At 34.0% G+C, this 15,498-nt stretch overlaps 1 protein-coding gene across 2 annotated transcripts; it reads left to right on the top strand.

The window, feature by feature from the left end:
- The first annotated feature begins 554 nt into the window (after nucleotides 1–554).
- LOC140782496 (protein SCO1 homolog 1, mitochondrial) lies at nucleotides 555–15,266 on the top strand. Of its 2 annotated transcripts, none has more exons than XM_073129089.1 (8): nucleotides 555–795; nucleotides 953–1,029; nucleotides 2,951–3,127; nucleotides 3,281–3,371; nucleotides 8,531–8,743; nucleotides 12,403–12,492; nucleotides 12,675–12,807; nucleotides 14,826–15,266. In XM_073129089.1, the coding sequence occupies exons 2-8, from the start codon at nucleotides 967–969 to the stop codon at nucleotides 14,929–14,931; spliced, it is 873 nt and encodes a 290-aa protein (XP_072985190.1). In that variant the 5' UTR covers nucleotides 555–795; nucleotides 953–966; the 3' UTR covers nucleotides 14,932–15,266. The 2 variants fall into 2 exon arrangements, with proteins under 2 accessions (XP_072985190.1, XP_072985191.1); XM_073129090.1 differs by having other exon boundaries at nucleotides 608–792.
- Nucleotides 15,267–15,498: the final 232 nt, after the last annotated feature.

The following is a 15,498-nucleotide window of genomic DNA, read 5'->3' as shown; positions in this document are numbered from 1 at the left end:
AGAAAGGTCGAGAGAGAGAGATTAAAAATTTAAGTTGCGGATCCATCGCCTTAGTGAGCAGCGATGATGATAGTGGAGGTGAGTAGTCTCTTACCTTTTTTTCTCCCTCTCTTATAGCATGACCAACAAGTGCTATGGCACTTACTGTGCCGTGCCAGCTAGTGATTGGCATGATCTGTGCTTATGGCATGACCATCATTAGTATTATGTATTATAAGTGTTTGAGAGAGAGAGAAATGATGAATTATGATAAGATGTTTAAGAGAGAGGAGAGTTGTTTAGAAAAGAGGAGAGAGAAGAGATGAGTGATGAATTATGATGCTGTATTAAGAGGAATAATAAATTATGATAAGATATTTAAGAGAATTTTGAATTAAATCAATAGTAAATTAATAATTAGATTAGTGTGTAGTATAAGATGTTATTTTAATAAATAATATTTATATTTTAGAATATGACAATTTTAATATTTAGCTATTATTTTAAAATAAATAGCGGTATTCTTGACTTAGAAAAAAATATTTCAAGAGGAAACGTGGTCCATGGTGTAAAATGAGTTTACAATAGTTTGATTTTAGGTAAAACCATGTGTGCCCATTTGTAATTTACCCTAGTATTTAGCAATATTCGGTCCATTTTCTCTCCTGCTGAATCTTTCTCTCTTGGAGTCGGCGGAGTTGCTCTGACGCGAGTGTCGTCGGTCTCTCTCTCTTCGACTGAGGAGCACTGATCTCTTTTCCCCTAACTTTCGGCGGCGGCGAGAACCTCCACCTTGATTATTTCTCTTTCATGGTGGTACTGGCTTGCTGTGGGCATCTGATTGTAGCTAGGGAATCAGATGTCTCGTTTGATCTTTCTCTTTCATCTTTTCCCCTTCTGCTACATTATTTCCATGGATTGCGCAAGGCTATCTTGTGAATTTGAGGACTTACATGGTTTACTCTTCACTCAGGCTTAGTGAAAGCGATGATCAGGTTGAAAGGATTTCAAAGATTATTGGGACCGCCACCTCGAAGAAGCTTTCCTCAGGTTACACGATATTCTTCTTCTAATATTCATTCAATTAGCTTGTTTTTACTAGTTTATCTTTTAATACATGCGATTTCTCTCCATCCTTGTTTTGATATATCTTATATTAAATATCATTTGAAACTTTTTTTGATCATTATCAGCTGGGAGTGTCATCAAAGTTCTACCAAGTGGAGTATTACTGTTAAACGTTTAAATTTACATGACTACTATTACTCTTAATGGGCGAGAAATTCATCTCCTCTTATTCCTAACTTTGGAGGGATCCTAAAGGTTGCCTCTACTATTTTTTTTTCTGGGTTCTGATTTGAGTCTGGTACCATCGGGAATCGGTTCTTCAGTTTGGAAGATAGATACTATAGAAAAAAGAAAAGATTCAACTGAGAGTGCAGTTGATCCTAAAGGTTGTGTTTTTAGCCCCTTTAAATTAATATATCCTTCGGTTTGGACAGGAAACTTTCATATAGACATTAGTAGACTAGGTAATTGCAACTCACAAGAGCTTATTATTCTTCATTTATAGTTCGATAGTGACCAGTGTTGCTACTTTGCAGTGCATGTTAGCATGTAATGATCCTAACAAACATATAAATGACAGGAAACATGTTTTAATTGGCCTTTTTCTCCTTAAATTACTAGTTTATGTGCTTTTGAAGTTTTGATTTCATTATGATTATTGGAAATGTATTTGCATACTCAAATATCTTGCCAAACTACCTTACCGGATATTATTGATCAGGAGTAATAAATCATAACTTTTAGAAAGAAACTCAAGCTTAAGATTAAATTTGATATATTTTAATGGATTTCAAGCCATATATAAGTTAGATAGAATATATCTTTTAACTGATAGGATTAATTTCTTTGATTTTATGTAGAAAAACCTTATGAGTTATTTTGATTCAAACCTATTGTATCACTTTTTTCTAAAAAACCCTGCCTTTTATAAAAATATCTATTTAACATCTTGGGTTAATTTTAACTTATCTCACCTTAACATATAAGAATCTAGAAAATTCTAGAAATTTACATTAGATCTTATTCTTGGTGATACTTTTAAAATTTCTAGGTTACCTTCATCAACACCTATATTGAACTCATATGTAATCGTTTTACACTAACAATCATATAATATTTGCTTGGGTCTTTTTCGTGTATATATTTAAAAATCCCTTATTTGCTCGTATGCCCTTCTAAAGTTGATATTTACGTGTATAGCCCTCAAAAATCAAAATATATCCTATTTGCATAAATGCGTATCTAGTTACTTTTCAAGGTAAATCTCAATAATTTAATATAAAAAAGAAAAATATACCTTTAACTAAGAAAAATTTATGAAAACTAGAATAAGGATAATTTCATCTTTTTATATCTAAATTATTCAAAATTTAACAATTAGTTAACTTCAAAATCCCCATGCAAACAATAAGGGTTTTAACATGTATACATGCAAAACTGGTGTATTTTGAAGGGTATACATGTAAATATCAAATTTAAAGGGACACAAGTATATATTGGATTTTCGAAAGGTTTGTATGCAAAATCCCATTTTGTTTCAATTCTTCCTTTCTAACTTTTGTGTTTTTAGTTCCAAATTGTTCATATGCCAGTTGTATTCAAACTGTTTGCTCATGTTGCTGAAATTTAGATATAGTAACATTAGAAAAAATAAGTGATTCAGTTTTAGCCCTTGTACAAAGAAAATTGATTCTTGAACCTCTTTCGTTCTCATGTCACATTGAGATGGTAATAATAGGGTGTTATTTGGATATTTTGCAAAACACAGGTTTTTTAAGAAAAGGAGATAAGGTAGGGTTCTCACCATAAAAAGCCCACAATGTAGTGGGGTTTTTTTTTGAAACTTTCCCCGTTTTAAATATTATGAAAATAAGACTTAATTCAGTTTCAATGTCTTACACAGGTTACTTCTTCATCAAGAGTTGGGGAATATTCTATCTCATTTCGATATTTAGCCAGTGCTTCTACAACTTCAGAACAAAGCAACGCAAAAATATCACCACCAATTGATTCTAATGAGGGGAAAAGGACTGATGAATCAGATCAAAAACAGGATTCTAAAAAGCCTATCCGTGGAGCGGTAATTAATACCTTGTGTATTTAAGTGGTTCTTTGTAAAGATGAAATTTTATTCTCACTATTCATCTTTGTTTGCTTTAGTTCATGCTGCTTATGCTATCGACCGTTTCAAGTTGTTTGATAGTAACTAACTCATTTAGTTGATATTTTGCAGCCTGTCTCGTGGTTGAGTCTTCTTTTGCTTGTCATGACTGGAGGAGGACTTATAGTTTACTATGACAGAGAAAAGAAAAAACATATTGAAGGTAGATTACTGTGGTGAGTAAATAGTTTTTTTAATTAGAACCTTTGTGATACTTTTGAGTTTTTACTTCATATCAAGTGATTTATGAAAGATAATGAATTAATTCTGTTGAGTTTTTCATTATACTTCAATTAGAGCATGTAGTACTTCACTTGATAGCCAGTTATAAGTCCTAGGCAGTTTTCCCAAGGTGCTTTCTGTGATAGTGATATATAGACCTTATGGTGTGTTAGGATGAATCTCTTGTCACATTCTGACAGAGCCCTGCTGCCTCCTTGATGTCCATCTGCCTTATATGTTGTGTCTTGAGATATGAAGATGTATCTCCATTACATTTCATAGAATGATTGCTATATTATATTACAATATTTGATGCGAAACTTATGTAAGTTGAAGCAAGATCAACAACTTTTCATGGAACATAGTCAAAATTCTAGGTGGGTGCCTTTCCGTAAGTGGGCATGTTAATGGTCTTTAGATTTAGGTGCTTATTTGACCATCACTTGCTCTAGATGAAATGGAAATGGTGGATTTACAAAATTCAGAATTTAATAGTATATGGGGTGGTGTAATTTTTCTTCTTGGGGTGCAAAAAAATGTAACTTATATCGCCAATTAAGGTTGCTTTCTGCTTGGTACATTCCCAATAGGCTCCGCACTTCAGAGAAAATAGAAGTGGCATTTGAGCAACCTTGCTTAGATGCTAGTTACGAATTTTCATGGACTATCTACCTAAGATACCCATTTACATCTTAAGCTAACAAATTGTAACTTGCATGTATTTCTTTTTGGGAAATGTCAACTGCTAATCATAATATGGCACAAAGGGGCTGTCATTTCTATCCCTAGTAGGCTAGTACTTGACAAAACACCCTTATTCTTATTAATTCTATAAAAGGCTCAAGAGAACAAGCATTTACTAGTGAGCTTAAAGTCAACTAGAAACCACACTGGAATGATTCTAGGTTTATCATCTGTTTGGGCTCTTTGTGAAGTGCTTTCGAAGAGAGCAAATACATTGTTGAAGTCCCCTAGAACAGTTGCATCCTGAGCAAATTTTTCTGCTAAAATGGGAGTCTACTACATCATATACATTTGCAAAAAACTACTGAACAAGTCAGTTTTCGTTAGTGTAATTGTAAACATTTCGTTTGATGCATAGGATAACTGTGTATAGGTAATTGTATCATTATAGGATATTAGCAGGGATGCATATGCACTAGATGTTTCAGCTTTTAAAATTCAGAAGCATGCTACCAATTTTCTGAGGTTAAAAGAAAAAACTATGTTAATTATTAAATTTTAAACTTCATATTTTTTTTGTGGTACTGTGATGGGAATTATATTTAAAATTTTTTGGATGTATTATTATCTGATTTGATTTTAGCGTAACCAATTTAATTAAAACTCCTAAAAATTTAGGAGATTTGATTATTAGTTTGCTTTGAGGTAAGTATTGTTAGAATTTGATTGATTTTTAAGTCAAAAGGGTTCCAGTTTGGTTATATATCAGAATGGGAAAAATCTGAATGAGATCAATTTGTGATTTGATTTAATCTCATTATCTCTATATGTAGAGGTGATAAGAATTCCAAAAAAGAAGAAAAAACATTTGAACATTTTGAGAAATAATATTTTTGTTGAGGATCTTGAATTTATCCTTTTGTCCTTCTTCCTCCTCTTTTTTGTGGTGGATATCGCACTTTCTTTCTCTCACAATTTAAGTGGGTTTTATCTTATTTTCCCTTGAGCTTGGTGGGTTATCTTCTAACTTTCCTATCTATCTAGCCATGCTAGCATAAAAAGAATACTTGGAGTTATAATTTTAAAATGCTTTTTGTCAGCCACCTTGGTAGCACGTGCATCGTCGCCCCGCAAACCCGCAATGCGGCTGACACAAGGCTGGAGTAGTCATATACCTGTCTTAAATTAATGAGAGAGAGAGAGACTCACTAAAGCAGAGAGGATGTGCTCCTCCATCTCCTCATTTTTCTCTTCTTTTCTTTTGCTTCTACTTTTGTTTGTTTGTTTTTTTCTCTATTTGCTTTGGGAGCCTAATTTACTAATGTACTAGTGAGTGGGTGCATGTCACCTTGCACTTAACTATCATGCTCTCTCTTTGTATACATATACATATACATACATATATACACATACATAAATTATTATTAAAATCTTTATATATGCTATATTAGTCTATAATTATTAATTATTAATTATTTTTTATATGTTAAAAATGCTAGATCGCCTTAGTACTTACTGTCACGACACAATATAACAATCATAACCGGTCATGTATCCCAATAGGCTTGAGATACATGAAGCTTTAACTAATTATCCATAGTATAATAAAACTCAATTTATTTAATAACTCAAACTCAAAAACCTTCATAACATACCCAAATTACACAATCATGTCTTCCAAATATCACTTAATTAACATTTAACTTTCTAGTTCGAAATTAAAAACCACTACTATAATTGAAGGTGCAAAGACCCAAAATCCTAACTAGAGGTAGAGCACTAGTGCCCCTGTTCATTCGCCATGCCATGCTAATTAGCATCTGAAATATAAAAAGTGTTTAATGAGCTATCAATTTTAGCTCACTGAGTGAATCCACTCACGAGCTAGAAAATGAATATTTATCTAATATGAGATAGTAACTGAAGCTCAATAATTAAAAATAATAGCCAGCAAACTCATGATATGAATAATAAGGATAAGCCATAGATGTAATTAACAAGCTAATATCATACTTTGTTTCATTATGCAAACCTTCTCAATCTTAATAATGTCAAACCCATCACAGTTTAGGACTGGTCCTATGGATCCACATTAATTAGAATTCTTTTTGAGATGCGTTTGAGTCTTTTTCTTATAAATGAATAGGCTAGGGTTACTAAAAGGTATCACTACGTGTAAACTCAATCTGTCTTTTCCAACGATAGTCGTGCCACAGGCACGGACCGTGCCATAAGAGGAGAGAAAAACTCAAAAAGTAAGGGATACTCACATTTGCCTTCGCCGTTGCCACTCACCTTCATCGTCGCTCGAGCTCTCGTTGGGTGCCCCCCCCCCATCCCCCCTCTCTCTCTCTCTCTCTCTCTCTCTCTCTCTCTCTCTCTCTCGATCTTTCTTCCTTCGTTGGGCTAGGTTACCTGACGTGAGCTTGGGCGATGCGTAGCTTGACGACGAGGTCGATGGCGAGCGGCGAAGCTATTAGGAGGGGTGCCATGTAGCACCCCTCGTGCCACTTGCTAGTATGCTGTCGGCACAGCAAGTGTCGACCAGCACGCCTAGTGCCAATCGGCAAGGCCATCCATTGGTCTTTTCTACTAATCATATAGAGAGATTAGAGTCACCCTATGGAGATTTTTGGTTTAGCTTAAGACTATTTTCTAACCACGTTAGAGTCACCTAAATGGATTATATAATCATTAGGAATAGGTTTGTCCCCTGGACTGTTATTTAATCATGCCAGAGTCACCTAAACGAATCATGTGTTAATTAGGTCTGTTTCCTAGACTTCAAAGTAAATTTGAATCACCATAGGGAGATACACGAAGAATATCTAGCCTATGTCTGTTCTCAAAGTTTTTCCACGTATCAACTATGTTTTTTCATTAATATTCACGATCATTTCAACTTCTATTTACATGGAATATAGTAATTCACTAAATCGTATATTTTGCCGATAGTATATAATAATTAATTTGCATATAATAATTAATTTAACTAATATCTAATTTCTGAAAGAAAAATCTAATTTAATTATAAATGGGCCAAATTGAACCCAAAGCTTGGATGCGGGCTATTGAACTGCAGCCCACCTAAATACAAAATTTGGGTTGGGCCAAGGCCCCAACCTAACCAAAACTAAGGGTTGGGTCTACCCTAGCCCAAGCCTAGTTCATCCAAACCCTAAATTGGGTTTGGGTTAGACTACACATGTGTTGGGATCTAAAGACTCCAACCAAGTCATCCACCGTAACCCACTAACCCAAAAATACACACACACGGTTTGGGTTTATGGGTTAGGATATCCTAACCCAAAGTTCTTCTTCCTCCTTAGGAGGACGAAGACAGGGATGCAAGGGAGATGACTGCTGGTTATTCCACCGTCAGCAATCCAAATCGTCGACACCAAAATGTTGATGCGACTCCGGCAAGCCACATGAAGTGGAGAGGAGTTGACCGAAGCGGCTGACGATGAGAGGCACACCATCCATGGCCGTTGACCATGGTGGTGGGTGAAATCAATCCTTAAGCCTCAATGCTCCAATAAATGATGGCAAGAGATTCTCCACAAGGTAGGAAACTCGTCCAAAGAGTTGTATGGGACCGGTGCCGAAGGTGATGATCGGACGAAGGCGGTGAAGCAAGATCTCATAGTATAGCCACCCACGGACACCAAAGGCTAAAATTAATTGAAGAAGGTGGAAGAGGACTCACATGTGATGCTTTTGGTGTTAGTCTCTCACTCCATTTACTCTTGATTGACTCCGGCCGTGATGGCTCTGACGAGGTAAGTTTCTAAAAATAAAAAGATTAAGAAGAGGGAGTAGGAGATGATGGGCTCGTTGGACAAGACTCAGTCTTACGGGATCTTTCCCTAACGAAATCGTTAAAAAATATCGCTCATTCCATCTCTGAGAGGGAAAAAGAACAGTGCTGCACGTGCCTGGAGATCTTTCAGAATCTTGAGATAAAAGTTATCATTTTCTAACAACGTAAACTTTTAGAATAGTTGATAAATTAACAATGGTGCTTGGTGAAGGACCAGTGTTATCCTTCATACCTTTTACATTTCATGTTGCTTTGAAGTAGAGAATTGTACTGGTACTGTGACAGTTGTCATGGAGATCTTTCACTTTAGAAAGTAAATTGTTTTCTGGTACTTACTTTACTCTTCCTTCTTGATTCATAGTTTTGACAACTCTATCAATATGAATTGAGAACTCATTTATTATTATTATTTTCCTTCAATAAATTGACTTATGCATATCGGAAGGCTTATATTCTACTATAAGAACCTAACTCATCTAGTAAACATAATAAGGTCAAATTCCAAATGCGACTGTTATGAAATATCTTGTATTTACTATTCGCTGCATTAGGCATTACTACTATCTTCCAAATTGTCCTCTTTCTTTTACCAGAATTGAAGACTAGATCAAGTACAGTAAAGCAAGGGCCATCTGTTGGCGCTGCTGCTATAGGTGGCCCTTTCAAGCTTCTGAACCATGTGGGCAAAACTGTTACTGACAAGGACTTCTTTGGAAAGTGGACACTGCTTTATTTTGGCTTTACACACTGCCCAGATATTTGTCCAGATGAACTTCAAAAAATGGCTCTTGCTGTTGATAAGATTAGTAAGTTACTATCCCATAATTTGTCTGGAAAGTGGAAAGAATCATTGGTTGGTTTAGGTTGTTCTGTTAATAATTCTCATTCTTCCAAACTTGTAATTTATTCTTGCTGAAATTTTCTCCTAGGTAACATGTTACTGTTAAATTTGCACTTTCTATGTTTTCCCGGTGGCATAGTACATAAATTATAGATTGGGAAAATATTGATATTTTTATAAACCATTAGACTTAGAAGTCCTCTGCTAGGAAGTTGTTCAAAATCTACTCTTTTGTTACTAATTTTTGTCTTTGTGCTAGCAAAACTTGTATGTGTAGGGGATGTCTATTCATGTAACTATATGTATGAGCACACTTGCATTTGACGTGACCTTTAAATGCAACCTGTTTAACTGTCTCCTTGATTCATCTAGGACTACTATTCTTTGTTTGCAAGTGGAATAACTGGGGATAATCTATCTCCGGTCTAGCCCTTTTACAGGTCAAGTATTAAAAGATAAAGTGAGATAAAGCAATCCAGTTCCACCTTTTTATTAGAACTATTTATCCTAGGATAAAGAGATAAAAGAAAAGATTGTTGTGCCAGTTAAGGTTTGGAAACTTGGTATCATGATCGGGATAGGCTGTTCGGAAAAACAATATATATCGGTTGTATTGTATAGAATTATACTATTTTTTAATTGCATAAAATTCTAAATATTATTTAGAAATATAGAAAAATTTCTAAAAATTTAGAAAAAAAATAAGAAAATAATAAAAAAATAAAAATTACTTGCATATGAAGCCTAAAAACTTAAGGATATATTAAATTACGCAAAAGTCGAAACTTTGATAAATACTAAGTTGGCTCTCGTAAATTCTCAGTCTTTATCATCATAATTATTAGAAATTTATAACTAATGATGTCTAGGTTTTAGTGCTAAAAAAAGTGATTGCATCATACTAGTTATATCATATGGATCTTATTGTTTCAAGAAAAAATAATAATCACCATATGGATCTTGTCTCTCAAGGTACTAAGGATAATAACCAATATATGGATATTGTGATGGCTTCAAACAATAAATACTTGATGTACCATAATCATGAATAATAATATTCTCATGATGATGTCATTGATATGTATGTATATTTATTCTCAGTTTCTTTATTTTCAATTTTTATACATTTTTAACTTTTCTCAACAAACGTAGAAGGGATGATTTCACCAAGGTTCGAAAAATTAGGACTGGCCTTTCGAAAAAATGATACATATTGGCCAGATCGATCGTATCGGTTGTATTGGCTATATTGGTCGTCTAGATCGATTAATTACATAAAATTCTAAATATTATTTAAAAATATAGAAAAACTTCTAAAAATTTAGAAAAAAGTTTACTAAAAATAAAAAAATAAAGAAGGAAAAACTATAGTGCAATAACAATTGAAAAGAAGAGTTTAGAAAGAGAGCGAGTGGAAAAAAATCAAAACAAAAGAAAGAAAAACCATGATGCAGTAAAGGAGAAGAAGAAGAAACCATGGTGCAGTAAAGAAGGAGAAGAAGAAGAAGAAAAAGAAGAAGAAGAAGAGAAGAAAAAGGGAGAGTCAAAGAAACAAAAAAAAACTGAGAGAGAAATAAAAAAAAAAAAAAAAAATTATATACCGGAGTTCGTCGGAGTTCACCGGAGCTAGATCTCTTCATGAGAGCAACAACAATTATATAGTAAGGAGAGAAAAAAAGATAAAAAGAGTGAAAGAAAAAAAGTAAGAGAGAGTGAGAAGAAAGAGTGAAAGAGAGAGAGAGAGCGGTGGGATCGGTCATGGATCGGCCGATCCGTATCAGGATCGGTTGATCCGACAAACCATGGATCTCACCAACATGTATATCAAGATCATCATTAGTACTAGTTGGTTGACTATCTCTTGCTTTTGAACGACTCGTATTAGCTTCTGCTTTTGTTGTAGCCTCGTCTCAATACCTCATCTAACCATGAGTTATCTCTATCATTTAATAATTTGTCCTCTACTTCTCTACTTTGCGAAGTCGAATGATCTTCTTCATAAAAAAATATGATTTAAAATAATTAGTTGATCATTTTCTGCCCTCCTTAAATTTATTTTCATTCAATCTCATATTATAATGATAGAAAACTAACTTCTCCAATATGTATCAGTTTTTCGAGTGGCAGATCCCGAGTTTCGGAACATTGTCGATGATGACTTATTTTCCTATTTCTGCACAATGTGAATATGTTACACTAATATCTAAGACCAAAATACATTTAGTCATCAAAACCTACTATAAGCTATAAAAAGCTGTGTAAATGTCAAATTAAAGGCATGCTAAGGCCTTGCTAATGTGGCAGCAGGACATGCCGAGCTAGTAGCGGCACACTCCGTTGCAACGAAATCCATGGATAAAAGCAAATCTACCTTAAAATAGATCTGGATAAAAGCAGCACACTCCAATTAAAAAGCAAATTTGAAAAAGATTTGGAGAAAATCATCGAATCGTCTAATTGTTATATGACTTAAAAATAGATCTGCCTTCTAGGTATTGATCTACTTTGAAATTCAATTTCTACTTGATTTGAACATGTATGCAACTTTTAATTTTACAACACTTTTATGACTTGACGATGACTTATTTTGCTGTTTCTACACAATATGGATATGTTATACCTATATCTAAGGCCAAAAGACATTTAGCCATTAAGACCTAGTTTAAGCTATAAAAAGCTGTAACTGTCTAATTAAGGGCATGCCAAGGCCTTGGTAATGTGCCACCAGCATTCTACTCAGCACACACCATGTTGAGCTAGTAGTGGCGCACTTCGATGCATAGCAATCCTTGGATTAGTATCTTTTTGCTTTTTTAGAAAACCAAGTTTGTCCATATCCTATTTCCTCAAAGATACATAGTATGGAACAACTCAGATCATTGGGGAATAAAGCTACTTTATCTCCTTTCCAGGACACAGTAGTTTATTTAACATTTTAATTGTTGAAAGGCCATGTTGAGCTAGTAGTGGCGCACTTCGATGCATAGCAATCCTTGGATTAGTATCTTTTTGCTTTTTTAGAAAACCAAGTTTGTCCATATCCTATTTCCTCAAAGATACGTAGTATGGAACAACTCAGATCATTGGGGAATAAAGCTATTTTATCTCCTTTCCAGGACACAGTAGTTTATTTAACATTTTAATTGTTGAAAGGCTCGTGTAAACTTCATCAAGTATTGACATACACTTGCAAATTCTGTTGTGTCAGGGGTACTTTTTCTTTATATTCCCATGCATCACAATAAATGCCTATTGTCATTTGCATATTTTTCTAGTAACAAAATTATACTTTCAGAATCATTGACAGAACCATTATAATTCTTCTTTTCCTCTTGTTTTGGTTGATATCTACTGTTTGGTGTTTGTAAATGCTTGCAAAATTTTCTGGTTATAAGTTTACTTTCAGAATCATTAACAGAACCATTGCAATTCTTCTTTTCCTCTTGTTTCGGTTCATATCTACTATTTGGTGTTTGTAAGTGCTTGCAAAATTTTCTGGTTATAAATTTAGTGTTTACTTTCAGAATCATTAACAGAATAATTGAAATTCTTCTTTTCCTGTTGTTTTGGTTCGTATCTACTATTTGGTGTAAGAAAAGTGCATCATTGTTCTGTTTATTGCAGAGGAAAAGTCAAGGATAGAAATTGTACCTGTTTTCATTACGGTTGACCCTGAGAGAGATACTGTTGAGCAAGTTAATGATTATGTGAAAGGTGTGTTTTCTATACTCTATTTTTGGTACTATGGATTGCAACTTTGGGCATTTTGCTAAAAGTGGAATATGATGCTTAGAGCTTCCCAAAGCATATGTTATTAATCAGACCTCTTTTATATGCACCAAAATTGTACTATTATTTGTGTAATGAAGACTAATGGAATAGAAAATGTTATGCAGAATTTCATCCAGAGTTAATTGGCTTAACTGGTACAACAGAGGAGATAAGACAAGTTGCTCGTGCATACAGAGTTTATTATATGAAGACAGAGGAGGAAGATTCTGATTACCTTGTTGATCACTCCATTGTCATGTATGTATTGCTCTGTGCTCTTCATTTTTATACTTTTTGCATAAATTTTCCCTCCTTGATTCTCTCTTTTCTTTCCAAAACAAAACTACTAATTCACTACCTCTTTCCTTCTGCTAATGTTCTTATGATTGACTGATAATGATGGCTTCCTCCATATAGAAGACACCATGATATGCTTGCTTAGGTATTGGGTGCAAATTTTAAAATATGTAACAATTAGAGGAGGAACCGAATGTCTTTATTCCAAGGGAAATCTTTGGTGAGTCTTCTAAGCCAAGAACCTTTTGCAAGGATTTTATTCCTTTGGACATGTAGGCAATCCTTTGACAACCCTGGACTCCTGGGAAGAGAATTCCTTATAGAACATAACCGCTGTCGCATTCCTGTGTTCTCACTTTCAGTGTACTCTATAAGCTCACTGGATGTACATGAAGTAACCTGATTTCATTTTGGTGGGTTCTTGTGAGTTCTTAAAAAACAATATTATGGATGATGAGCTATCTTAAAGGTTCCAATATCACAGTACGGGTCTATGTTTGAAAGCAGGAAGCAACGATATTTACCACATATCTAAACGATGATGCAGAATTTAATGAATAACTGAAAACAGTCAGAATTCTGATGTTGATAGCTGAATAAATTCTTCCAAATGATCTGTAGAAATTATGGTGGCAACACTTGGATTTTTGTAATAGTACAGTTCTTTGGATTAGACTAAAAGGGAAGATCGACTAATAAATGACGTGTAGAGAGACATATAAGACTTTGGAGGCAAGGAGTAACTATCCATGTTTGGAATTTATTTTTGTACTGTATGACACATCAGTGTTCGACACTTAGCGACAAACCCCTTTTTTTTTCCTAAGAATTAGCATTGTCACATACTTTTCCTATGCAGCCTCCTAAATTTATGATTACTCGGTTCAAACCAAGCCGGTCAATTCAAAGCTGAAAAAGAGAGTAGAGCATAACATGCATATAGTAGATATATATCAAAAGGCAGCCCAGCCCATTAAATGAAAAGATTCTAAATGGCCTATCTTCATCATTAAATATTATAATTTTTTAATCTGAACTTGTAGATTATTGTCTCGATTTTTAATTTTCAAGTTAGGACACAAATCAAAAGGTATTGTTTTTCACACCTAAATCTGGAGATTTTTCCTTGGCAGTCCTACTTAAAAGCCATGATAAGCTTATGCTAGGACTAGAAATTCATTATCTAGTTGGATGCTTAACACTGTTAAAAAGTGATTCAGTAATTAAACCTTCATGAATTGGAGATCCACACTTCAAGACATATCGAAATGCATTTATTTGTTCAGTGCTAAGGAAACAAAATTAATTGTTCGTCTTTTTCTTTGTGAAATAATATTATTATGTCATATTGTCATAGTTATGTTTTAAATAAAAATGCTTTATGAGAGATAATTAGCAGATTTGATAGATAAAGGTTTATTTAAAACCAAATTTACTTGATGTTTAGAAAAACTTTAAAAAGCATAACAATTAGAATATTTAAATTGATATATTATAATTACATATCAATGCAGTACTAGTGTTATGTGAAAGCAGATGATGGTATGATTGAATTGCTCTAGTAGTTGACATGTATATTGTCATTAAGTTTTTTTTTCTTTAATCTTGATCTAATCCTTATTTGCCTTGACAATTAAACAAGCTTTCAAAAGCATAAAAGTTATAAGGTATATAATTATATATCAAATTGATAGTTACATACTAGTATTATGTGATTGCCGATGATATGATTGAATAATTGAGCAGTTAGACATGTAAAATCATTATGTTTATTTTTCTTTACCTATGCTAAAGTTACAGCAGATTGTTAGTACATATAGACCTTAAAGGGAATGGAAGTAACTCATAGTGCTTTCTGGTTCTAAGGTAATAAATTAAGTCCATAAAATGTTGTCTCAATTAATCTACAGCTTTCTCTACTTTAATGCATTGTAAAATCTTTTCAATTCTATGCTGATTTTATGCTTGTCTACTTTCAGGTACTTGATGAACCCAAAAATGGAATTCGTCAAATTTTTTGGTAAAAACTACGACACAGATACACTTGCTGAAGGCATAATAAAAGCAATAACAGAGCACAAATAGAGATTTGTGAAGACATTCTTAATTCCTTAGACTGCAATCTCTTAATCTTTCTCTGCCCATCTATGTAAGTGATGGTATGGAATACCATCTTTGGAATGCGGTGGCGGCATATAGAGTGGAGGAATTTCTTAAGCTACTTAGCTTCCCACAATTTCTTCTTCCGGTAACCTTTTTCTTTAATAAATGGACTGTGTCAAGCAGTGCCGACTTATAGATTTATGAGCAAGATACATATGAGACCGATCTTTACATTGAACCAAAGGGTAATTACCATTTCTTGGATTAAATCCATTACAGATTTCCATATTATTTTAAAAATATGATTATGTGTCTAAGATTATGTGTCCCACTCACTAATTGAGGGCAAAGGTCCATGACTTGTCCAAGGTGACTAAGTTTTTACCTCCTCTAACTAGGGGCGGGTGTGTACAGGAGCCGAGCTCAACTGAGCTGAGTTGGGCTTGTCTCGGCTCAAAATTACAATCAAAATTGACTCGCTCTAACTCGAGTCAGTTCGAACTGGCTCCTCAATCCCAACTTTTCACAAGAAAAGCCTTAAACGATAGC

This window comes from Typha latifolia, chromosome 2 (assembly GCF_019914945.1).
Source record: "Typha latifolia isolate L0001 chromosome 2, TyphaL0001v2, whole genome shotgun sequence".
In the NCBI taxonomy this organism is placed as follows: domain Eukaryota; kingdom Viridiplantae; phylum Streptophyta; class Magnoliopsida; order Poales; family Typhaceae; genus Typha; species Typha latifolia.
The sequence above is the reverse complement of the archived record's forward strand: the minus strand, read 5'-3'. Positions and strand labels throughout refer to the sequence as shown.

Bases quoted from the DNA above. Each gene is read 5' to 3' on its own strand.
- LOC140782496 (XM_073129089.1), top strand. From the start codon at position 967: ATGATCAGGTTGAAAGGATTTCAAAGATTATTGGGACCGCCACCTCGA. The intron at 1,030-2,950 runs GTTACACGATAT...TGTCTTACACAG, and splicing joins CTCGAAGAAGCTTTCCTCAG to GTTACTTCTTCATCAAGAGT. The intron at 12,493-12,674 runs GTGTGTTTTCTA...AATGTTATGCAG, and splicing joins AGTTAATGATTATGTGAAAG to AATTTCATCCAGAGTTAATT.